This window comes from Nycticebus coucang, chromosome 1 (assembly GCF_027406575.1).
Source record: "Nycticebus coucang isolate mNycCou1 chromosome 1, mNycCou1.pri, whole genome shotgun sequence".
NCBI lineage: Eukaryota > Metazoa > Chordata > Mammalia > Primates > Lorisidae > Nycticebus > Nycticebus coucang.
The window spans coordinates 66954390-66981352 of NC_069780.1; the positions used below are offsets into that span (position 1 = coordinate 66954390).

The window sequence follows — 26963 nt, forward strand, 5'->3', positions numbered from 1 at the left end:
GGTGCAGACTGTGCTGTGCTTACCGGGATCCCTAGGGCTTTAAGAATGTTCATCTTGCACATGGGGCAGGTGCGATGATCTAGAAGCCAGGGGTCAACACAGGACTTGTGGAAAAGATGCCTGCAATGAGAACCATACATCTTAGAGTGGAGGTAACTGCAGAGACAACCTAGTCCATCATAGCCCAGCAACTTGTCCAAGGTCACACAACTGCTCAGTGGCAGAGCCAAGACTCAAACCTCCAACACCTAACTCCTGGGCCAAGTGTTTCCTGTAATTTTCTGTGATTATATAGTTAAAATGTATCTGGATCCCAGGAGTTTTCTACACTAGTACAATTTTCAAATGAGTCCTCCAAGTTTTCACAAATGTAGAGAATGCAGAGAGATTTTTCTCTTTTTCAATAGGAAGAATGTTAATGGAAAGAATGCAAGTGGGGAATTGCATAGACTTTGCAGGATGACTTGATGATGCTACTTTTTAAAAAATCCAGAATTTCTCTTCCTATAATCAGAAAACAACTGCTAAGTAAAGGCTCATTTCCACTAATCTTTAAGGTCTAATACAAAAGAAATAAAGAGCTCCTGGAAACATTTAGTAACACAAATAACATTTGAAGTTGTTACATCTGCTGGTTATCAAATCAGAAATCAGAACGAAAATCTGGTTTGTTTCACTGTGTTTGACCATTACTGTTTTACAGGTGATGTGGACTAATATATTGCCATTCACATGTGCCCATTGTTGGGGGCATTTGTCCTTGTGGCAGAAGGGGGGCATTTACAGGTGCATTTTTAAAGCTTCCCAGTGGAACTTTCTCTCAGCTGGGCTAGTGAGAGCCCACTTGACAACGTGAGCTGCTGGAGTCAAAGCTTTTCCTTTTACTCTCGAGACTCCAGATCATGGGCAGAAGCGCCAGAATTTCCGGCCTGGGACAAGAGAAGAGAACTGTCTGTCTTGAGTATGAGGGTCTCCTTAGGATGTTCCATCCATGCCTGACTCTCTCTTTGTCTCTTCTCAGTGGGGCACCTTTCTTGAATATTTCCACCTTGTTGTCTCATTTACACCTTCTTTTGTCTAACAGTTCCAAAATTCTCATTTGCTTTGTGGTAGAGAGCTTTGGGCTCAAATGCTTAGAAAGTACATCCAAATTAGAGAAAATAGTTCAGTTAGTATCATTTTTAAAACTGAAATGTAGAAGAACTCAAATGTCAAGAATGGAATTAGCTGTATGCAGAATATGATTTGATTGGAGATTACAAAAAAGAGTGAGGCTGCCAGGATATGTTGTTATGTTTCTATTAGTGTTTAGGGTGCTCTGAAGATCTACTCCTTCAAAGGTGTGTATCTCATTCCTTCCTTCCTTTATCCATGCATTCACTCAACAAACCATGTCTAGCAAGAATTGTGCTCAAGACTGAGAATGAGCATGACAGTGACTTGGCTTCTTCCCTTAGGGAACATTGTAGGAGAGGCAGATATTAATGAAGTCAGATATAAATAAAGTAGTAACAGCAGTGCTAAATACCTCATTAGAAGAATGGGGATTTTTGAGAGGGAGGGGCTTTTAATGGGGAGACTTACCCTATTTCTGGTGCTCAGGAAAGGGTCCCCTATCAAAGTAACAAAGCTGAGACCTCATGTCCACATAAGGGAAGGGAGAAGGGGGTAGAAAATTTTGTTCCAGGCAACGGGAATGGCTTAAAAGACCTGAGCTGGGCACTGGGTAGTGGCCAGTCGTAGCCCAGTCGATTGAGGTGAGGGAGGGGCAATAAGGAGGAGGGAGTGTCCAGCACTAAAGTTGCATAAGGCCACTCCTGTATCCCCCAGAAAAAAATACTGACCTTCTATATTCAGTGCTATATCTGGGGAACAAACTTCTGACCTGAACTTGCTCACTAGCTAGTTTTGCTCCAGGGAAAAAGTCAAACACTTTGGTCCCTTTGACCGTCCCTGGGAGGCAGGGCTGTGCCATGCTTTCTGCACATGTGCTGGGGTCCAAATGATGGCGTCATTAGCTGTTTTAACACTCAAATCAGTCACTCAATGTCCCCAAGTCTCATCACCTCATCTGTAAGAAGGATATATCTACCAAAGCAGAGATGCCTTTCCTTGAGTCTCTGATCCACAAAAGCTGGTGGTCATTCTCAAACACCCTCAGTTATTTCTTTCTATGCACCAGGCATTCTTGCATCTTCTCTGCATTGATTAGTTTTTACGAGTCCATGTGGCCCAGCTATAGTACTTAGTTACTCCATCAACACTAATCTAGGTGTTGTATTGAAGGCGTTTTGTAGATGTGGTTAATATCCACCATCATTTGACTTCAAATAAAATAAAGGAGATTATTTTTAATAACCTAGGTGGACCTTATCTAATTATTTGGAAGGCCTTGAGAGCAAGCAGGGCATTCCTTGAGCAGAAATTCTGCCTCAAGACTACACTATCAGCTCCTGCCCAAGAGCTTTCAGCCTGTGGGCCTGCCCTGCAAATTTCAGACTTGCCAGACCCCACAGTCACATAAGCCAATTTCTTGAAAAATCTATCTGTATCCATACCTCTATTTCTGTGTCAGTATACTAAGCATCTCCTGCTGGCTCTGTCTGGAGAATCCTCACTAATATATCCTCCAATTAGAATATAAGCTCTATGAGAGCAAAATTTGTGTTTGCATGATTCACTGTAGTGTCCTCACCATTTAGAATAGCTCCTGGCACACAGCACTTGCTCAGGAAACACGTGCAGATATTTATTTATCCAAGGACCTAGCGCTCCTCCCACTCCACACAGTCATTAAGTCCCATTCACTCACTCTTCCTGAATTTCTGTCACATTGCCTTCTCCTCCCAGAGCTGCTCCATCCCTCACCAGCTCAACATCCCTTTTTCTATATCACTGCATAGCATCTAAACTGCTCTCTGCATGCCAGTCTTTTCTTATTCTCTTCATCCCACTCATCATTGCCAGATATATCTTCCTAAAATATAGCAGTAGTTACGTCACCCCCTGGTTCCATTCTGTTCTGTGCTGGGAGTTGGGTATAAAGATGAATAAGACAAGGTCTGGCCCTCCCAGGCAGAGCACAGTCCTGCAGTGATTCCTTGCCAGCTGCTAAGGCAAGGCCACTGAAAGGTCACATTTCCAGATCCATGGCTTTCTGGTTTCTCAATCTTAGGCAAGTTATCACTTAGCTCTCTAAGGCTCAGATCCTCAAATAAAGAGACTTGAAATGATTGTAAATCTTAATTAATTTGCCACAATGAGCAATGCTTTCCAAGTTGGGTAGGTTTGTGGATGTGTTTCCAAGGTTTAACATTCCCAAAGAACAACTTCAAAGCAGAACTATAAATGTCTGTTTGACATAAAACAATAACATTACGTAACCAATGAAGTGTAAAGCCTGTACGAAGAGGAATAAGTACAGGAATTACAACTTGATTGTGACTTTTACATCTTTTACTCGCGGCTGAAGTGACAGCTTCAGTAGGGAGGTAAAGAATAGCATCATTAAAAATAAAAAGATTTTTATTATTAAAATAATAAATAATAAAATAAATAAATTTTATTATTAAAATAATAAAATAAAAAACTTTATTTTTAATAATAAAATAAAAAGAAAAAGATAAAAAGAAAATAAAAAATAAAAGATTATTTTTGTTGAAAAAAACATTTTGGAAGGAAGCAGGGAGAAGGGTGGGGTCTCAGTGTGTGGAAAAAAAAATTATGTTGGTATGGACACATGGAAAAAAAATCATTCTGGCTATCCTATGAATACCAGATCAGAGAGGGGAAGAGAGAGACCAGCTTGGAGGAGGGTGTGAGAGGAGAAGGTAGAGAGAGACAGGTGGATTTAGAATATATTTTGGAGGCAGAATTGACAGGATTGTAATGGGAAAAAAAAAAAAGAAAAAACATTTTGGAGGCAGCGCTCATAGCTCAGTAGGTAGGGTGCCACATACACTGAGGCTGGCGGGTTCGAACCCAGCCTGGGCCAACTAAAACAACAGTGGCAATAAATAATAAGTAAATAAATAAATAAATAAAAACATTGAAAAATGTTTAAAAAAAAAAGACAAAACATTTTGGTGATAATTGCCTGGAAGCACTCAAAAGACTGATCCCTGCATCAAAGACCCTCTCAGTCCACTGTACTGCAAACAACTTTGCTTTTACCCTTGCCTCCCCATTGTCCTAAAATAAAATTTCTAGTTATTAACAAAAAACGGCTTGGCTCCCCATGAGGGAAATTTTATCTTATAGGAGTGGAGTTCATAAGTGAATGAGTCTGTGTGTGTGTATGTTTGAGAGGCAGAGAGACAGAGAGAGGAAAAAGAGAGAGAGAGATTGAGAAATAACACTCAAAAAGCTTAAAACTAAGTCCTGGTACTGCCATTAGTCTGCTTAATACCATGGTATTGCATCTAATTTTTACTATGTGATCACTAAGATTTCCACTCTTTAGTGTAACCTTTCTAATATGGAAAACAAGTAAGTGCAAATTAAAAAAAATCAAAGGGCTAACCAAAGGCATAAACAAACAAGTGCTGAAATGACATATAGAGTAGTCAGGCCATTATCAACTAACATTCATTAGTTTCTACCATTGTATTTCTTGTGCAGCCCATGAAATATGAAAATTATATCCCTATAATTAGGATCGCAAACAATTTATTTTTCCCCCTGAATGGGAAGAAAAATCAAAGTCACTAGGCTAAATAAATTAGTGAAAGAATAAGGAAAGAATCTGGAAGGTGAAACGCATCAACAGTTTAGTAAGCATCCAAAGGCAAAGTCCATCTCAACTCATCTTATTTATACCAGTTGCACAGAACACCGTCCCTTCCCGGCTTTCACAAGCACTGTATGAGAAAGCACATGGGGGAGCCGTGGGGCGGGGTACTCTATCTCTTAACAGTTTTGACAGTTTGGAAACACAAGAGGATCACTAAAACTGTTCTCTGCTCATTCACCAAAGGGAGGCAAACATTTTAAAGACAGTTCGTTGAATATCAGAAAAAAAGAAGATGCAGACAACTGTATAATGATGCTGAGGTGATTATGAATAATAAGTTCTCATACTTCTGTAGCAGTAATGACAAAACAAGCTAACTAATTTCCACATCTATTGATTCTTGCTTTCTGTTCTTTTACCTACATGTGTGATTCTCTCCCCAATTAAATGACATGTCCCCCCACCCTGCTGGAGAAAGACGGGGGCTGCTCTGCCCTTCCCCTCTTGTTCACTTTCGTGGGCTTTGTTACAGCCGACCACCTTGCAACTGAGACAAGCACCCTGTGGCTTTCCTTTTGGCCCCACAGCAGGCTGTCCCACTCTTTTTAGCAACGTGGTTATTAAATAGTGTGTATTACTCAGATACCAAAGAATCTCATACTCCCACGCAACATTAACTCTTCTAAAAAGGTACCCAGTGTTTCTATGGGTACATGAAACATTTCTTCACAGCCTTTGAATATTATATGCAAAATTGTCAATGAAGTTAAGAGTGATTTTTAATTAATCAAGAGCCCTGACAATATCTACTAGTTTTTGTGTCTCTGCAATGTACCGGACATGTTATAGATATAGTTAATTCACAATAGCCCCTATAAGGTAGAAATTATTATTCCCATTTTATGGAGAAGAAAGCTGAAGGTCATTAATTATTTACCCAAAGAGCTAATAAGCTGCAGAGCTAAGATTCAAACTCCATGCTACTGTCAGTCTATTCCCCACTATACACTCTCCCCTCCCTCCTGTCAATGGTGGGGGGTGGTTGGAGGTATTGAAACTTTAATTGTTTCCTAATGTATTGTTTTGTGCTCCAACATCAAGCTCATCAAGCTCTTACCCTCTCTGAGCCTTAGTTTCTTTGTCTATAAAAGGAAGGTAATACTGAGGCACTCACTAATGCTATTTATCCAATATGCCAGTTCCCCATCTGCTGGAAGGTGATTACAGGCTCTCCTGGTGGTAGCTACAGCCTTGTGAACTAATTCTGGCCAGTAAGTTATGAAGAGAAATAACAGACTTCACTTTGGGCTGTGGCATTTCATTATCTACTTGGATCTGTCAATTAACAATGTTTGAATTTCTGAGGAGTCCTTTGTTATTTGGTCTTTGCCATTTCTGATTGATGAAATTTGAGATTTTACTCTTTTTTTTTTTTTTCTGGTTAGATTAGCCAAAGGTTTATCTATTTTATTGACCTTTTCAAAAAACCAACTTTTTGATTTATTGATCTGTTGTATAATCCTTTTGTTTTCAATTTCACTTAATTCTACTCTAATTTTGGTTATTTCTTTTCTTCTACTGGGTTTGGAATTGGAATGTTCTTCCTTTTCCAGTTGCTTTAGATGTCCCATTAAGTTGTTAACTTCCTCTCTTTCTGTTCTCTTGAGGAAGGCTTGCAGTGCTAAAAATTTCCCTCTTAGGACTGCCTTTGAGGTATCCCAGAGATTCTGATAATTTGTGTCTTCGTTATTGTTTTGTTCCAAAAATTTTGTAATTTCCTTCTTAATCTCGTCTATTACCCAGCTATTATTCAGCATAAGGTTATTTAGCTTCCATGTTTTTGTATGAGTATACAGATTCCTGTTCTTACTGAGTTCAACTTTTATTCCATCGTGGTCCAAGAAGATGCAAGGACTAATTTCTATTCCTTTAAATTTACTGAGGTTAGACTTGTGACCTAAGATGTGATCAATTTTGGAGTATGTTCCGTGGGCTGATGAGAAGAATGTGTATTCAGTTTTGTTGGGATGAAATGTTCTGTAGATGTCTGTTAAATGCAAATGTTGACTGGTTAAGTTTAAATCTAAAATTTCTTTGCTCAGCTTCTTATTGGAGGATCTATCCAACACTGCCAAAGGAGTGTTAAAATCACCGACTATTATGGAGCTGGAGGAAATCAAGTTGCTCATGTCTGTTAGAGTTTCTCTTATAAATTGAGGTGCATTCTGGTTGGGTGCATAAATATTAATAATTGAAATCTCATCATATTGAGTATTACCCTTAACAAACATGAAGTGACCATTCTTATCCTTCCTTGCTTTTGTTGGTTTAAAGCCTATTGTATCTGCAAATAGAATTGCAACACCTGCTTTTTTTCTGATTTCCATTTGCCTGAAATATAGATGACCATCCATTCACCCTGAGTCAATATTTATCTTTTAAGGTAAGATGAGATTTTTGTATGCAGCATATATCTGGCCTGAGTTTTTGTATCCAGTTAGGCAACCTGTGCCTCTTTAGAGGACAGTTTAAACCATTCACATTAATTGAGAATATTGATAAGCCTGGTAGAATTTTGGGTATGGAGTTTTTCAAAAGTCCAGTGGATGTTTTTAATTCTTTCACCACTGTGGAAGTTGGAGTTTGGTCAAAATTTTCTGAGTGAGTTTACTTTTGTGGTGGAGGATTGCACTAGTCGTTATGGAGGATAGGTCTCAGAATATCCTGGTGAGCTGGTCTAGTTATGGCAAATTTCTTCAACATGTGAATGTCATTACAGTATATAATTCTCCATCATAAATGAAATTCAGTTTAGCTGGATGCAGGATCCTGGATTGAAAGCTGGGTGAACTGGCTGGTGACCCGTAGAAGACTGAAACTGGACTCACACATTTCACCATTAACTAAGATAGACTCTCACTGGATTAAAGATTTAAATTTAAGACATGAAACTATAAAAATACTAGAAAAAAGTGCAGGAAAATCTCTTGAAGAAATTGGCCTGGGCAAATATTTTATGAGGAGGACCCCCCAGGCAATTGAAGCAGCATCAAAAATACACTACTGGGACCTGATCAAACTAAAAAGCTTCTGCACAGCCAAGAACACAGTAAATAAAGCAAGCAGACAGCCCTCAGAATGGGAGAAGATATTTGCAGGTTATGTCTCTGATAAAGGTTTAATAACCAGAATCCACAGAGAACTCAAACGTATTAGCAAGAAAAGAATAAGTGATCCCATCTCAGGGTGGGCAAGGGACTTGAAGAGAAACTTCTCTGAAGAAGACAGGCACACGGCCTATAGACATATGAAAAAATGCTCATCATCCTTAATCATCAGAGAAATGCAAATCAAAACTACTTTGAGATATCCTCTAACTCCAGTAAGATTAGCCCACGTCACAAAATTCCAAAACCAGATATGTCGGCGTGGATGTGGAGAAAAGGGAACACTTCTACACTGCTGGTGGGAATGCAAATTAATGCATTCCTTTTAGAGAGATGTTTGGAGACCACTTAGAGATCTAAAAATAGACCTGCCATTTGATCCTACAATTTCTCTACTAGGTATATATCCAGAAGACAAGAAATCACATTATAACAAAGATATCTGTACTAGAATGTTTATTGCAGCCCAATTCATAATTGCTAAATCATAGAAGAAGCCCAAGTGCCCATCGACCCACGAATGGATTAATAAATTATGGTATATGTACACCATGGAATATTATGCAGCCTTAAAGAAAGATGGAGACTTCACCTCTTTCATGTTTACATGGATGGAGCTGGAACATATTCTTCTTAGGAAAGTATCTTAAGAATGGAAGAAAAAGTATCCAATGTACTCAGCCCTACTATGAAACTAATTTATAGCTTTCATATGAAAGCTATAACCCAATTATAACTTAAGAATATGGGGAAAGAGTGAAGATGGGGGAGGATGGGTGGAGGGAAAGTAATTGGTGGAACCACACCTATGGTGCATCTTACAAGGGTACATGTGAAACTTACTAAATGTAGAATATAAATGTCTTAACACAATAACTAAGAAAATGCCAGGAAGGCTATGTTAACTAGTTTGATGAAAATATTTCAGATTGTTGATAAAAGCAGTGCCTGGTGCCCCATGATCACATTAATGTACACAGCTATGATTTAATTAAAAAAACAAAACAAAACAATGTTTGAGATGGTGACTGCTTTGTCAGCTGAACTGTCAAGAGTAGATGCACCCCGCTGATACACTAGGGACACAAAGTGTGAGTAGGAAGCCTGTTGTTGTGTTAAACCAGGACAGCAGTGTTGTTTTTGTTGTTTTTTTGTTTTTTTTTTTTTTGGTTTTTGGCCGGGGATAGGTTTGAACCCACCACCTCCGGCATATGGGGTTTTTGTTGTTGTTGTGGGACCCGTTACCTCATGAGGAACCCAGGAAGCTCATGTTGTTGAGGGACCCATTACCTCATGAGGAAGCCAGGAAGCTATAGCTTCTAGTAAGCCTTTTGCACAGCTTACAGGAAGGGAAGAACTTTAGAGTGTGATGACTGGAGGAAAGGATTCCAAAAAGAAGGAATTTACATAAGTCCAAATGTAGAAGAAGGACAGGCTGAGTCTCCCTAATTTGAAAATCCAAAATCAGAAACTTTTTGAGTGCAAAAATGATGCTCAAAGGAGTATTTCAGATTTTGGATTTTTGGATCAGGTATGCTAACTGGCGAGTACAATGCAAATATTCCAGAATCTGAGATCTGAAATACTTGTGGTCCCAAACATTTTAGATAAGGGATACTCAACTTACACCATGATAAGCATGGGAAATTCAAATGGGTTGAGATGTAGGCTATTTTAAGTGTAGAAACAGAAAATAAAGTTGGAGGAGGTGGTCCAAATCAGGATTCTGAAATAATTTAGGAGGATTGACTAGGAAAGAATTATGAAAGGTGAGGAAAATCATCATCCCTGAGCCTACTTCCCTTCATTCTCCCAAGGTTGAACTTCTTATCAGGTTACTTCCTTCTGTACCATTTCACCTTTCAATGTCTCCTGTGCAGAAAGTCCTTGCCGTGGTGCTGTCCACTCACCACTTTGGTGCTTGGTGTTGATCAAGCCAGGTAAGCCGATGTTTGTCCCCTGGTACCTCATACTCCAACCCACTGGCCTGATGCAAGTGTTCAGTTATAAAGAACTCCATTTCCCGGATTCCCCTGATTCTAGGTTATATAAACATTATTTAAGAAATAGAAAAAGAAGAAAAGGGAACCATACCCTGGCCATTGGTATAAACATAACTACTTTGTTTTGTCATATACAGACCAGTAGTAACCATGCCCTGGCCATTGTTATAAACATAATTACTTTGTTTTGGCAAGTATTAATGACAGCACCCAATGGAGGGAAAACATAAAAGATAAAGAAGAGAGAGAGAGATAGAATATGCAGCAAAGTAAATTAAGTAAATTACTGCTCGCCTCACAAGCACTGCCCTTTAGTCTAATAGGAGGGAAGTGCAGGACCCTCCTCCTCTTACGGTGTGGCTCACGCCTTGGGGTTCTGGTGGAGGGAGGCTCTGGGCTTAGAACTTGACTCTGGTTTAATCATTTCAGTCCCCAAATGACAAGATTGGAAAATAAAATCCAGAGAAAGGTAGGGAGAAAATAAACTTCTTAAAACTCATCTAGATTTGATTTAGTTTCCCTGGGGTTCTTAGACATTTGGCTTTGAGTGAGGTGGGAGTTATAAGGCAGAATTTTAGCCAAGTCCCTATCCTCAGAGAGCTGACAACACACATATCCTCACTGAGCAGGGATGAGGGTGGCTAGGGTGTCAACTCTGCAGCCAGCGGGCCAGGGAAAACAGCACTGGATCAAAAGTCAGAACACCTGGCTTTGCTGTTGGCCCTGTGACCAATTTCTCTAAATTAAGGTTTTCTTTTAGTAAGATAAGGGGGCAATCCCGGCACTAGCCCTATCTATATTATATGATGTTAGGAAATGTAGTTGGGCATTATATGTAAAAGTGCTTTGAAAAAAGGATGCTTTTCAAAGTTAAAGTATTATGATAAACACCCCTTTATTTCACCCAGTTCTCCATTCTACTGGATTTAAAGAGCACCAAAATATAACCAATAAAACCTTGAAAACCCCCATAAACCAATCCCCCCTCAAAACCCACAACCACCCCCAAACAACGAAGAAACTATCTTTTTAGGCTACTGTGGAAGAAATGGTTTGGGAATGCTCGTTTGGAGGGAAGTGCAGGACCCTCCTCCTTTTATGGTGTAGCTCGCTCCTTGGGGTTCTTATGGAGGCAGGCTCTGTGCTTAGAACTTGACTCTGGTCTAATTATATAATTTGGCTGGGGCAGTAGAGCTGGTTGGCATTCATCCCGTGTGTCTACTTGATTAATATAACTGGGGATCAGGACATTTGAAGCCAGCCTGCCATATTTAACAAGGTTATTAAAGTGCAAGACTTTTTCCCTAAGGCAGTATTTGTTCTGCTGAAAAGACAACAGAAAGAAACACATCAGATGGCATCCTCCAGCATTGCCATCTTCTTTCATGTTTCCTTCCTTTAATCCCTTAATTAAGTGATACCTAATTGTTGGCAGTTTGCACATGCTGTGTTGTCTACATACAAATCGGAAGCAATCAAAGAAAAATGATTAGAAAATACCATTAGCAAGCTTTGACATTATTATGTAATTTTAATGTATAAAGTGAACTCTTGTTTTTTAAATTTTATGGCATAGCTTCTCTGATACTTAAAAACTTTTCCCCATTATTTAAATGAAGATATAACACACAACATGTAAATGGAAAGCAAGCCCGATGATTTAAGTGTGTGTATGTTTATATACACAATACCCAAATAAAGATGTACATCATTCCATCAGCCCAGAAAGTGTTCCCATGCTCCTTCCCAGTCAGCGCTCCACCCCTTGCCCTACATCCTCTATTCTAACCTCTGTCACAACAGATTTGTTTTGTTTGTTATTGGATTTCATATAAATGGAACCATGAAGTACATATTTTTTTTTTGCCTGGCTTCTTTTATGCAAAACAACGTGTTTCAGGTCCTTCTGTGCCTTGGTATACATCAAGATTTTCTTTTTTAAAAATCAAATTCCTATTTAAAAATTATTTATTTACTCAAATAGATTTAGGGGGTATTAGTTTTTGTTGTTGTTGTTGTTATATAGATGAACTGTACAATGGTGAGTCAGAGCTTTTAGTATATCCATCACCTGAACAGTGTACAATCATACTCAATATGTAATTATTGACCCCTCACCTCCATCCAACCCTGCCCCCTTCTAAGTCTCCAAGGTCCCTTCTACTACTCTGTATAACCATGTCAGTCCACAGCTTAGCTCTCAATTATAATGAGCATATGGACTATTCATTCTTCTGTTCCTGAAATACTTCACTTAGGATTATGGTTTCCAGCTCCACCCAGGTTGCTGCAGAAGATGTTATTTCACTCTTTTTTATGTCTGACTAGTATTCCACAGTGTGTATGTATGTGTGTATGCATATACATAAATACACACACATATATGTATATGTAGATACACACTAAATTTTCTTTATCCCTTTATGGATTGATGGGCACTTATGTTGATTCTGTATCTTTGCAATTTGTGAATTGTGGTGCAATAAACCTGTAAATGCACATTTCTTTTGCTATAATGGCTTCTTTTCCTTTGGGTAGATACCCAGTAGAAGGATTGCTGGATTTACTGTTAGGTCTACTTTTTCTTGTTTGAGGAGTCTCCATTGTGTCTTCTATAGAGGCTGTACTAATTTACATGCACATCAGTTGTGTGTAAGTGTTCCCTTCTTACTGCATCTGCATTAACATTCTTTTTTTTTTTTTTCTACAGTAGCCTTTTATTTTTAATACCTATTATGGCATGAAATCAAAGGGAAAAGGTTCTAGCAGCTCAGGGAGGCACCTTTCCATTGAACATGACAAAGCTTGCTATGACTATTCTGCCATGAATTCATGGGAAATGGGTTCCAGCACCTTATGCTCCTGTTCCACTGGTTCTCTTGGTTCTCCTGTGCACTGTGCTATATGCCTATTATGCCATGAATCCATGGGGCATAGGTTCCAGGACTTTATGCTCCTGTTTAACTGGTTCTCTTGGTTTTGTGTGCTGTGCTGTTCACCTGTTATGCCACGAATTCATAGGGAATGGGTTCCAGGAGCTCAGACTCCTTTCTGTTGGTTCTCACAAAGTGAGCTTCTCTGGTTGGAGCAGGCTGGTGCTTCATTTGAACCCAGGTGCCTTTCTCTTTGGCTTCCTTGTTTTTCTGATCATTTACCTTCACAGGTTTTAGAAAACTATCTTGGCTCTTAGAGTGCTTAATATGCTCGGTATGAATATTAATTCTCTTTGCAAGAAGCTTGCCCTTAACTTGTTTCCAACAATGCCAACAGCATCCTGGGTGACATTATAGACTCTTACAGTTTTTCCAGGGTAACATTTGTGTGGCATGCCTTTTAGAACATCACCCATTCCCTTGATGTCTACAATACCACTTCCTTGTAGATTTACATATACGTGGCCAAAGGAACAACTCCATATCTTCTAAAAGGCCTAGAGAACATGTATTGGGTGCCTCTCCTCTTTCCCTTTGTGTTCATCATTTTGGTGAATTACTGGAAGAAGGTGTCCCCAGGAATTCTTATGGGTAAAGTGATATCTCATTGTGGTTTTAATTTCCATTTCTCTGATAAGTAGTAATGTTGATCATTTTTTCATGTTTGTTGTCCCTTTTCTATGTTTTGAAAAATGTATGTTCATGTCTTTTGTCTACTTTTTAATAGGGTTATTTGTTTTTATTTCTTGCTGATTTATTTCTTATAGATCCTGGATATTAGTCCTTTGTCAGATGTATACTTTGTGAATATTTTCTCTCATGCTGTAGGTTGTCTCCTTACTCTGTTGAATGTTCCTCTTGCAGTGCAGAAACTTTTTAATTTAATTCTCTTTTTAACATTTTTCTTCTTTTTGTATTTGCTTTTGGGGTCTTAGTCATAAATTCTTTGCCAAGGCCCATGTCCAAAGGTGTTTTTCCTAAGTTTTTTTTCTAGAATTTTTGTGGCATAGGGTCTTACATTTAAGTCTTTAATCCATCTTGAGGTAATTTTGGGGTATCATGAGACAGATATCCAGTTTCAGTTTTCTTCTTCATGCAGCTCTCTAGTTTTCCCAGCATTGTTTGTTGAATAGGGAATTCTTTCTCCAGTATGTTTGTTGTCAGCTTTGTGGAAGACCAGTTGGTTGTAGGTATATAGTTTAATTTCTGGTTTTTCTGTTCTGTTTCATTGTTCTGTGTGTCTGCTTTTATACCAGTACAATGCTGCTTTGATTACTACAACTTTGTGGTATAATTTGAAGTTGGGTAATATGATGCCTCCAGATTTATTATTTTGCTTAGGATTGCTTTGGCTATTTGGGCTCTTTTTTGATTCTATTAAAATTTAGGATTTTTTTTCTAATTAAGTCTAAATGCCCCTACTTAATTGAAGGAATGGATAAAAAACACAGTCCAAATATCTGCTGCCAGCAAAAACCCCATTTAACTCATGAAGAGTCTCATAGACTCAAAGTAAAGGGATAGAAAAATACTCCATGCAAATGGAAACTAAAAACAAATGGGGGTGGTTGTGCCTGTGGCTCAAAGGAGCAGGCGCCAACCCTATATACTGGAGGTGGTGGGTTCAAACCTGGCCCAGGCCAAAAACTGCAAAAAACAAAAAACAAAACAACAACAACAAAAAAGTGGGAGTAGTTATCTTTATATCAGAAAAAATAGACTTTAAATCTATAACAGTAAAAAAAAAAGACAAAGATGTTCATCATATAATGATAAAAAGATCAATCCAATAAGAAGATAGAGCAATCCCAAATATATATGAACCTAACTCCAGAGCTCCAAGATTCATAAAACTAATATGACTGGACTTAAGAAATCAAATAAATAGTAACATAATAATGGGGGACTGGCAGATCATTGAGGCAGAAAAATGAGCAAAGAAACATTGAACTTAAGTGAGACTCTAGAACAAATAGACCTAACAGACATTTACAGAACATTACCCCCAAGCTGCAGAATATACATTCTTCTCTTAAGCATATGAGACATGCTCTGAGATAGACTGTTTGTTAGGCCACAAAACAAGTCTCAGAAGATTTTAAAAAATTAAAATCATGTCATATAGATATCTTCTCAGACCATAGTGGAATAAAGCTAGAAATCGATTTTAAGAGGAATGCATACATGAATTATGCATTTTTATATCTGTTGCTGAATAGCTTATTTCTTATTTCTGAGTAGTATACCATTTTATGGGTGTGCTCTAATTTGTTTACAGATTTTCTGTTGTTAGACATTTTTCATTTGGGGGCTATCATGAATAACTAATAACTGTTCCATGGCCATCCTTGTGCATATCTTTCTGTGATTCATTTCTCTTTGTTGTATGTCCAAGAATGGAACTTCTAGGTCACAGGTAGTGCCTATTTAACTTTAGTAGAACTGTCACATTTTCAAAATGGTTGTGCTACTTTTAACCCCTACCACAATGTATAACTTTTAACTTGGTTGAGCATGTAATATTATGTTACTTTTAAAAAATGTTTTTTTAATTGTTTTTATTAACAGTGATTATTGAGTAGGATGTTATACACCAAAAAAATTCAGATTAATTTGAAAAGTGTAATTAATCACTTATCTTATTTCTTTATAGGAAAGGATAAAAACAGAAAGATAAAAATTCATAAATGTTATAACATAATTTTTAAATTATGTTAATCAAAAAACATTATAAAAACAAAATAAAAACATTTCGGGGAGAAAAAATTATTTATACAAAACATGAAAACAAAATGTTAAGGATATTTAATATCCCATTTTATCAATCTAGGACATACCATCCCTTTTCCAGTTTTGATATATATAAAACTAGAAAACATCTAATAATCGATGACAATTGAAATTAGATATAATATGATATATGAAGGGCCTGTGCCAGCCAACAGTAATCTCTCAGAGACATAAAAGATTTGGAAATTAAAACTATCTTTATATTTGGCTATCAGATGAGAGTTCTAAAGGAGTGCTTCTCTGAACCCTCTCACATACTGGTAATGAGGTGTAAATCATTCCACCTTCAGGAAAGCAGTTGGATAAAACTTTTCAAGATCCATTATAATCATTTTTGACCCAGGTAGTTTACTTTTTAGAAATTTATCCTAAGGGATAAATACAGAAAAAAATATATAAACAATTAAGGCCATGATTTTATAATGATGAAAAACTGGATGCAATTTAAATACTGAATAATGGGCTGGTAATCAAATAAACTCCAATAATGGTCTATTATTCAACCACTAAACTATTTTTAAATAATTTCTAAAGTGATAGGAAAATGCTTACTTTTTAATGTTAAATGAGAAAGTATAGTAAAAACTGTATTAACTACTTGACTCTATAATATTTATAACTATACATATATGATGCTAATATATGTACATTATAAAAGAAAATATCCCAATTTAATATAATTATTTCTGGGTAGTAAGAGTATTTTTGTTTATTTCTTTATAATTTTCTCTATGTTCAAAATTTTCTACAACTAGTAATAAAACCTTGAAAGTTATTTATAAAGAACACATCTATAAACAATTATAAATAGAATGCCCAATAATTCAATTTGCATATCATGGGCTTAAAAGAATAAGTCAAATTTTATGAAAACAACCCAATATTCATCACTCTTTTCAAAGAAAAAACTTGGAAAAAAAAAATCTGTTCCTAGTCAAGCATATGTAACAGGAACCACAGGGTAAAATCAGGACAGGCCATTTCTGCCTAGCTGGAAAAGTGCCCCTTTGTTTTCTATTTCATAAGTTACAGAGCTCATAATCTGAATCCTCATAACATTGCAGCATTTCGTAAAATTTTTTTATTCATAAAGAGTTTGGAACTCAGACATTCATTTCATTTGATTCATCTTAATATCAGACCAGTGCCTCGGTTTAAAAATCTTAAGGGGCTAGTATCTAATTTTAGCAATTATAAGTACAACTTGATTGCGATTCTTTGAATTTTAAAGTATTAAAATGATGTTCATCTCTATATGAGATTAAATTTTTTCCTTATGTTGTTTATTATTGTCATGTTATGCTTTTCAGGGAGAATGAATGAGAGCCCACCCATCTCCCCTAAAAGGGAAGCTCACAGATGAATATCAGAGTCCAGCTGGAATTTTTTGTCTAAGTTGTCATTAAGGATCAAAGACATGAATTCTACATCAGAACTTTGGGAGAAGCAGGCAAGCCATGAACTTCCCGGGTGAGTTTGGTGGGAAACATCCAGAGGACAAAGAAGCCCTGTGGGACATAGTGAACAAACAGTCTTCCATGGAGGTCCATCCAACTCAAGACACTGCTGCTAAGACATTCTGGGTGCAGGCATTGTATTCTCATCCACATTAGCTCAGTAAATCTTACCATTCGATTTAAGGAGGCTGGGCCTTGGGAGGCAAGTCATTCTTTGAGCCTTAGGATATACATGCTTGTTCAGAAAGCTTTACAAATGAATCTCTCTACTGTTTCCCAGGTACTTTACACTAACTATTTCTCAGAGCACCTTCTCTGGTAGGGGAAAATGTCACCTGTCCTTGGGGATACAAATTAATGGAATATAGTATTTAAGGAGTCGATTAATAAATAGGTCCGTGTTAAAAATGTTTATCAGTTACATCAACAGAGACAGAAAAGCAGCTGACTGACTGGTCAGATGGACAGGGATGATTTATGAGTATTTTGTCAATTGTGGACACCTGGTGCATACAGAAGAGACCTTCAAAGAATTCACTGAAACTAGTAGACCAAATTTAGGCTTTGACTTTTCAATAGCTCTCAAAATATTAAATTCCTTTCCAAAGCTCCAGGTCTATCCCTTTTAGGTTCCAACTCAGACATTAAAATGCTATTAGAAACTCCTTTGGAAGTTAGAGTATCTATTGCCTCAATTTATACACACCCCATCATTTGTCCTTTCACTATTACTTAGTACTGTACTTTTTTTTTTTTTTTGTAGAGACAGAGTCTCACTGTACTGCCCTCGGGTGGAGTGCCATGGCGTCACACGGCTCACAGCAACCTCTAACTCTTGGGCTTACGTGATTCTCTTGCCTCAGCCTCCCGAGCAGCTGGGACTACAGGCGCCCGCCACAACGCCTGGCTATTTTTTTTTTTTTGTTGTTGTTGTTGCAGTTTTGGCCGGGGCTAGGTTTGAACCTGCCACCCTCGGCATATGGGGCCGGTGCCCTACTCACTGAGCCACAGGTGCCGCCCCTTAGTACTGTACTTTAATGGGAACCATTCATTCTGTTCTTGATTTTTAGTCTGATATATAATTGGGTTTAATCTCTTTCAAACAGTAATGCCATCAGTCATGTTCCGATCTTTGTAAAAGTATAGCCTTATGATGCAAATTATTATGAAAAAGGAGATTACATGATTATATTCCATGTCCACAATTACAAAAGGGAGCTCTTGAATTGCTACAGAAATTTAGCTTCTTTCCTAAGAAGGAAGGAGAAGAGGAAAGGCAACATATTGTATACACACAAAATCACAGAGTTACCTATCCAAAATGGAGCCTTGCCTACGTGACTCAATTGTACGAGTATTCTGGGGCTGGATAATTCTCTGATGAAAGCCTTAAAAAGATACATCAAAGCTGGTCTTCAAGAGTGTTGTTTTAGTGATAGAATTCCTTTCAGTACATGAAATCTGTTCCTGTTGTTGTGGTTTTTGAGTGAGAGTGTGCAAGCTACTGGGTTTTTCTACTTAGGATCCGAAACATGAGCATGCATGAAATGGGAACAAATATCGATGTATCCATCAGCCACCAACGTGAGAAATGGGCAGCCACTTTCAACTCTTGCCAATGTTGAGTCATGCTGGTTTGTCCCTGGATCTCTCTGGAATATGTCTGTCTCGCAGCATCCTCGTTCCAGCACTCCAATTTGGGCAGCTGGTATTGCTTACCTGGACTTTGCCAATAGTCTCCAGTCAATTCTCTTTGAGCCACACTTCTTGCTACTGCCAGTGTGCTGTGTTTGGAGCGTAAACTGAACACCAGAACGGGTCCCCCAACATCTACCTCTACTGGCCCCTCTGCGGGGCCTTTGGGTCCTACATGGTCTGGGTGGCCTCCTCTCCAACCCCACCCAACACATGTATATGGCACTCTAACAATCCCAGGCTGCCACAGGTAGCTTTCCTTGGAATGTTCTTACCTCTGACTGTCTGGAAAACTCCTTAAGTATCATAAATGTATTTTAGGCTTAGAAAAAAGGAAATAATCCACATGTGAACTAAAATCTATACATAGAATTATTTATCACAGGCTTATTTATAATAGCAGAAAAAAGTATGTGGGGAGCAATGTCAACATCCAGAAAGAGTAAAGTAAATACACTACGGCATGTGGGATATTACATGTGACTTAGAACTGATATTGACAGACTTTCAAAAGTCATAGAAAAGACGTTTAAGCTAGAAAGGGCTTAAAGTGACTTAGAAGATGCAAATACCTAAAGAGATACTTCAAAAGCAAAGAAAAGAAAGAAAAATAAGAACGGAGACATAAAACAGAGTCAGAAATGAGGCTAAAAAATACCTTTTGGCTATGGGTGGGCTGCAAGTTCAGCTTTTAGCTTTCTATCAACAGACAGAAAAACCCTAGAGAGTATAATTACAATTCAGTGTTTACAGTATAGAAACATTCCTTTTGCAGTGAAGCATCACAGGAGTGGAGAAGTATGAATCCTCTGTACTCAATTTTGATTTGAAGACAATTAATGACAATTAATGACATGGCAGGGAATGGGGGAAAAGGAGAGCAGACAGAGAAGGAGGGAAGGGCTGAGGGAAAGGAAACAAACAAAAAAAAAGAACAAGAAAAGAAAAGAAAATAGTGACTAATCTTCACATAAATTGGTTTTAATTTTGACCAAAGTATATTACTTAAACATTAATTTTTAACTCAACATGTTAATATGTTGTTTAGGATATTATATCCTCATTTATAAGTGGCATATGTTTGTAATTTCTCCTTTAAAATAATGTATTTTTTCCAACTCTAATATCAGGGGTACCCAGATCAAGTAGAATGAATTTGATGTATTTCTTCTTTTTCTACTGTCTACAAGACTTAGCATGATCTGTTTTTTTGAAATGATTTTTTACTTTTATTTATAAATATTGATTGTCTATTTTTTGATACTTAAAAAAATAAGAAGTTAACTGATGACTTTATACTTGAATCTCAGAGTCAAAGCATTCTATAGAAGACATACTCATATTTGACAATGTGAATGTTATTTTCTTTGCATTATAATTTTATTATTGCTTAATATTTTGATGTAGCAATTGTCTGATTCCTTTTCTGAATGGATTTATGTTTGTTTGTCCTTTACGAGGTTTTTGTTTCTAATAAAAAAAAATTTCTTTTGCTTGGGAGAAATAACAGCTATTCCATACATGAGCTACTCTGAGGAGTCTTCATGAAGAAGTCAGACTTTAAAATCCTAACAAGAGACACAACAGCAAGTTTAAGATTACTTCTTATAATTATTGCTGATAAAAGTAATGGTAATTATACCAGTCAACTCAATTTTCCTGTAGGGATTTAATATGAAATAGCACATGCTTTTTAAAGGCTTTTTTTTTTTTTAATGGATTTACCTTGTTACAGAAATACATTTTTAAAGAATAGAAGGAGAAAAGTACATTTCAATTAATCTTCCTAACGAATAAGTCTTTTTGGTCACACTTCTGATATATTTAATAAGTTTGAAGTTATATTTGCCGAGAAAGTACTGGAGTCCTGCTAACCTAGCTTGGCAATTAAAAATAGACTTATCAGAATGAATAATTAAGGTCCAGGAGAAGAAGCCGGGAGATGAGTGAGGAGGCTGTTGACCGAGCCAGGAAGGAAGCAATGGTGGGGATGATGTTAGCAATGGTTGCAAGAACCATAATGTTACAGTATAGAGCCTTAGTAGTGTAATGACAGCAATAGTAATAATAATATAAATATCTAGAGTCATCATTCTTCGTGTGTGTAAAAACCAACTTGTAGATAGCTAACTTTAATCGGGTTCTTGAATCAGAATCTACGTTCCTTCATTGATATTTTTTGTTAATGAAAGTCAAGTCTAAACTAAAAATAAAACACACCAACAGGGAGTTATTGTTTAATGGTTTCAGAGTTTAATGTTGGGAGGATGAAGACATCCTAGGGATGGATAGTGGCAATGGTGTCACAGCAACATAAATGTGCTTAACTCCACTGAACTGTACATTTAAGATGGTTAAAAAGGTACATTTTATGTATACAGCCCCCCCACACCAAAAGGTAACTCCAGGATTATCTGAGCTAACATATCATCTTGCTCAGGCACAACTGACATCCTATTGTAATGAGGGAGCCCAACAAGCCCTGGGCCCGCCTCAGAGGCTTCTCAGGGCAGGTACAGAGAGGCCCTCCTATAGCTCTGTTTGGAATTGGCCTTCAAGAGCAGACGTTAACCAGTAGGTGTGCAATACTTTCTAAAGCACTATTTCAGAATAGGTGTTATTAGTTGTTTACTTTATTTGACCACCTACCCCTGCTTCAAAATAAGATCTCATTTGGTCCAGGTAGCACAGCCAACAGTGCTCCCTAGAGTTATTCTAAGAAACACTATTTACAAAATATGTCCAGGTCGAGTATCCCTTATCTGAAATGGTTGGCACCAGAAATGTTTTGGACTTTTTCCATACATTGGAATATTTGCATTATCACAAATCTAAACCTCTGAAATCCAAGATGCTCACTGGAATATTTCAAGCATCATGCTGGTGCTTAAAAAGTTTCAAATTTTGGAGCATCTTGGATTTGAGATTCTCAGATTAGGGAAACTCAATTTGTAATTTGTTTCTGAAGAAGTTAAAAGTTGGGGAGCATTTACCAAAGATAATTTGAGTTTCAGAGGATTTTATTTGCAATCCAACTCTAATGTTAAGAAGTCAGCAAGACACGTTGCCTCTGGGGAGCTGCATAACCAATGCAAGCATTTGCATCTGAGAAACTGTGTTCTATAGTGGGATAGGAGGGTGTAATGTGAACAGCTCGCCAATGAATTATTAGGAAATAAACTGAAGAGGACAGGGCACATTTCTGTTCTAACTCAGTAGTTAATTCTTACTGGGCCATGAAAAGACCCTGACCCTTGAAGAGTAGGCTCTACAGAAGCAGCAACCTCCCAGGATTTACACAGCTTTGAACTCGATCAACTTCTGCCTATGGTGTCACAGGTCAAAAGGAGCCACAAATGATCTAATACTATTTCCAGTAAATTCATTGAATGTAAGTGAAAAGCGCAGGATATTAAATGATATTGACAGTAGTCTCTTAAAGGTACAAAAATAGGCATAGGAAATGAAAAGAAAGAAATACACAAAAATGTTTGCAATAGTTACCTGTGCGACAGAGTTAGGCATATACTTAAATATTTTATCCATTTTAGAAATTTTCTATAATATATTGAGGGTATAATGGATGAAACAAACTGTTAGAAAATATGAAGACATTCCTTTTTTCTGTGGAGCCTTTCTGAACTTCCTGGCTAAGCACCTGGTATTATTTCCTCTGTGTTTTTTACACCTGTTGTCATTATTGCTGCACACACCATTCCGTATTTTGATGACTTATTTAAACTCCGGTCTCTCCCATTAGACTGTTTCCTTTAGAGCATGGGTCCTGCCATTTATCTTTTCATGTCTGGTTCTTTCCATCATGTCCTTGCCTATAGTGCTGCAAATGTTCCAAATGAAGTATTTAGTTACTAAAGGGTTTATCATAAGGTTATGCTTGTTAGTAGGCAGCTCTTAATTTTGTACAAGAGTTTGCAAAATCAAAGGAAAAGGCAGTAACAAACTAGTGATAGTGCCGTAGCTATAGTGATAAATCAGAGACAGAACAGAATTTCACAGAAACGTAGGGAAAGGATGCACATATTGTTTTGTTTTAAAAACAATGACAATCAAGGACTTTGGCCAGCCCAAGGAATTCCCGTTCCTTCTGATATACTGTTTGAACATAAATAGTTCAATAGACAAATGAATAATTACTGAAGAATAGTAGGGACACCATAGGATAAAAGCTAGAGAAGAATCAGAGAGTCTAACTTATTCTCTGGATAGGAGAAGACAATAAAACTTCAATAAAGTACCTTTTGTGGCTAAAAGTCATAATTACAAATCCTAACCTGAGTCATAAAAAACAGCCCTGAAACAGATGATAACGCATGTTTTGGCATATGTATGATGTAGCAAAACCGAAGTGTCTTGGAAAACGCCTTCGTGGTGTATTTCCAAGAGCAAATCCAATTTAGTGGAGCAAATCCAAACCACAGAAGTTAGAGATCCTGAGGAGCTGTATATGGCTGCTGGGAGTCTGTACCTCACGTCAGGTGCACATGGCCAGGATCACCCCATGGGGGTGGTCTTGCCTTCCTGTGCTGGAGAAAGACTGGATAAGGAGAGAATGAGGGGGAAGAAGGCAAGTGTGTGTGCACACGACTTCATTTTACTTAGTAATTACCATGACTACAAATGAAGAGGGAAGGCCTATAATAATCCATCATCCTTTGTGCAGGGGTCTCGAAAAGATACAAACCACAGAATGATTTTGAAAGAGTTGTGGTACAAGAATATACCTGTATGATTTGGAAAGACATCCTAAACAGAAAGGATAAATAATAGATACACCCAATATGTCAGGAGTTATGAGGCTGCAGAAAAAAGTATAGAAGAAGGAAGATAATAAATTGGAACATTTTTTGAAACAATTTTGACTCCAAGGAGATGCAAAGAATTCTGTGGATGAGTCAGCCTGGAAATAATGGAAAAGAGAATCTATGAAGTTCATAGGAGCAAAGGCTTAATAATACCCTAGAGAAAATTATCTAGCAAAATGCAAATGCCAGTGCATTTGTTTGATAATATCCATTAGTGCAAACTGTCTGGTATAAACCAGCAACAGGCATAAAAGTCTTGATTTCAAAATTAGCCCAGAAAACAATATATGAGTTATATTCAAAGGGAAGAGATGTTTGACTAGTATAAGATCAAACAGTAATTAACTATAACTGTGTGGTAATGTTCAAAGAACTGTTTTTTTTTGTATTTTAAGCAGGGTCCACAATTAGAAAATAAGCCAAAAGAATCGAGAAATGATCGGAGAATCAAACGGTTATTTAAAAAAGGAGGAACTGAAGCCAAATTGAAGTGGCCTAGAGCAAGGACTGGTGTAAATAAAATGAAAGTTCCTAAAGTTAAATTGTTTTGCGGCAAATATGAAAATGCTATTTTTTCTTGGTTTATATTTCAAAAACGTAACATAAAGGGAGATCTAGAATAATGTATCATAAATATAAATACTGTTAAAACAATGCAATTTGTCCTAATTAAAAATTGAAATCAGCCAAATGTTCCAAAACAAGGACATGGAAAATTAAATTGTGGTGTATCTATGGCTTGGATATGATGTAGTCTCTAGCAATTATATAGGTGCAGTACCATGAAATTTATTCATGGCCAAACTCTACATGAATAAATTAGTTTATACTCTATGAATTGTAAAGGTCAAGTAATGCCATGTATATCATTTTAAAAACAGATTTTCTTAATTATATTTGTAAAGTTCTTTGGATTCTCAGGAAAAAGTAGCTATTTAACTTTAATTGGCTTTGACTATTTTTTATTAGTAGTACTCTTACAGGGTGTAAACAATCTCCAAGTAGGATGTTAAAGGAAAGCACTTTACTCACTGATACCTATGTGGCTTTGGATAATCCTTAATAAAACTACAGACATGAAAAATGTTACCCCGAGAAGTATTCGGTAGTTCGCAGACTGTTGTTCTTTGCCAGTATTTCTGGAAGTCACCAAATAAAACACTAAATGTAACATCTAGAAGGAATTTAAATATAGTATCTTCATATGAAGGAAATTACCAAATCTCTGCATGTCCTGATATATGATTTTGTCCTAGGCACAGCCAAGCATCCACAAACTAAGGGAAAGTGAATCATACCTGAAGTTTTGGGCTGTGGCCACCAGGGTGTACTTTCCTGACACCTGTTTTCCTAATGGTCAATTTGCCTGTGAGCATCTCAATTAAGATCCATTCTTTTTCTGCATCTATCTGAGTATCCTGTCTGTTTTCATCACCTCTTTGTCTTTGGGGGAATTATTAAACCAGTTCTCAAAAGGTACATTTTGTTTCTTGAACAAATGGAACATTCATATCTTTGTGGTGTATTTTTTCTGTTTTATTTACTTTTAGAGTCTGTAAGTATTATTAAAGCCAATCTAAACTAAGAACTTTTTTTTTTTTTGAGAGACAGAGTCTCACTCTCTCAAGCTGGAGTGCAGTGGCATGTTTAAGCTCATGGTAGCCTTCAATTCTTGGGCTCAATTGATCCTCCTGCTTCAACCTCCCGAGTAGCTGAGATGATAGGCACATGCCATCATGAGTGGCTAATTTAAAAAAATATATATTGTTTTTGTAGAGATGGGTCAAGCTGTGCTGCATAGGTTGGTCTTAAATTCTGGGCCTCAACCTCCCAAAGTGCTGGGACTAGGGCCTGACCTAAATAATCTTTCATCAGGTATAATTTCATTTTTAAGACACTTGCACAGATGCAAAAACACTAAAAAGAGTTTTCAATTAAGAAGAGTGGATTTTTTAAAAAAGACAAGCATGAAACAAAGTTTATTGAGGAAGAAAAAGATAGGTTTCCAGAGTAAGAAAGGTTTAGAAAGCAAGGTTTAGAAAGGTTTAGTTCAACATCCTTTGGGCCTCCACTGTCGTGACAGAAAGGCACAAAGGCCAAGAGGCCAAGAGGCCAGGAGAGTGGCATTTATGTGGTTTTAAAGTGTTTGTTTAAAGTATTTACGTTTACTTAATTTTAATAATTAAAAAAGATTCAGGCACCTTAACAGGAAAATTTCAAGTAGGGAGAGGGATCAGGGTTATCTGAGAATCATCTGGGGAGTTTCCCAACTATTTCCCTTAGATTCAAAATTTGGGGAAATTTGAGTGTCATATTCCTTTTTTTAGTAAAAAAATAATAGGGAATGACATCTGGTTTCCTATTTAACTCCTGACCATAATCTGATTACTGAGCCCTTCATGATCTTTCACAAAATATTTTTACAAATTTATTGTTTTAATGAAACTCGTACTTGGAAAAGCCAGAATTGATTTGGAACATCACAGATCTGTTGTCCAAGAAAAATTGCACTTGGTGGCCGCAGCATCAAATTCTGTATCATGAGGTTCTAGCTCAAAGCAGCAAACTTCCTTTGATGCAAATGGGATCAGAAAAATATTTCTAAGTTCATGAGACAAGTGATTTCAAGGACAAAGGTGATACAAAAACAAGAGTGTTTTGTTTGTTTGCCATGTAAACGCGGAAATGTGGAGGCAGGCTGGGCCCAGCAGGTCTGAGCCGGGAGGCTAGGCAGGCAGGCTCCTCACATGACCCAATCCAAAGCGGGCAGCCTAGTGACTCACCGGCAGGGCAAGATCCTGACAACGTCATTGGGCTTGTACCCTTCAATACAAACTGCACAGTTGTCAAAATCGGGCTCTGTTTCCTGCAACAGAGGAAGCACAGATGAGCCTACTTTCTCAGCTTCAACTTTGGTGTAAATACCCAGACAACAAACCAAAAGAACTTGCCTGCAGCAAAGCTGTCAACAGTAGTCCTGGTGCCAGCTTCTGAATCAATAATTTACTAGCTATTGGCTTAGTTTCTGTTCCTTCTAACTTCTACCTTTTGTTTCTAGGTTCCACTGTGAGTGCTTTTGTGAGGAGAACCATTTTCTAATGTACCATTGCTGATAATACTATTAATTATAACTAAAGGTGACATCAAAATCTCAGGGATGAGAAATAATATTTATGGAGAACTATATGAATTATATTTAACCTACCCATTCCTCTAGGACCTAGTTTGTATTTAATAAAATAAATATAAACATAAAATAGTGGTTCCAGTTTTTAAAAGTATATAGAAAGTCTCTTTTAATACCTTGTAATATATTACTTATGTAACAGTCCTTGTACTTTATTTTTTTGAGACGGAGTCTCA

The 26963-nt window shown here is 37.3% G+C and overlaps 1 protein-coding gene across 3 annotated transcripts in view; it reads right to left on the bottom strand.

The window, feature by feature from the left end:
- RNF150 (ring finger protein 150) overlaps positions 1–26963 on the bottom strand; it is a 321586-nt gene that overhangs the window by 62599 nt on the left and 232024 nt on the right. Inside the window, exons 4-5 of one of the 3 annotated variants that reach the window (XM_053582099.1) lie at positions 26384–26466; positions 24–120 (exon numbers count right to left, since the gene is read on the bottom strand). The exons of 1 other annotated variant lie outside the window; for it this stretch is intronic. In XM_053582099.1, coding sequence (XP_053438074.1) covers positions 24–120; positions 26384–26466 — 180 coding nt within the window. The remainder of the gene's footprint in view (positions 1–23; positions 121–26383; positions 26467–26963) is intronic. One more of the 3 variants, XM_053582116.1, reaches the window with a different exon arrangement.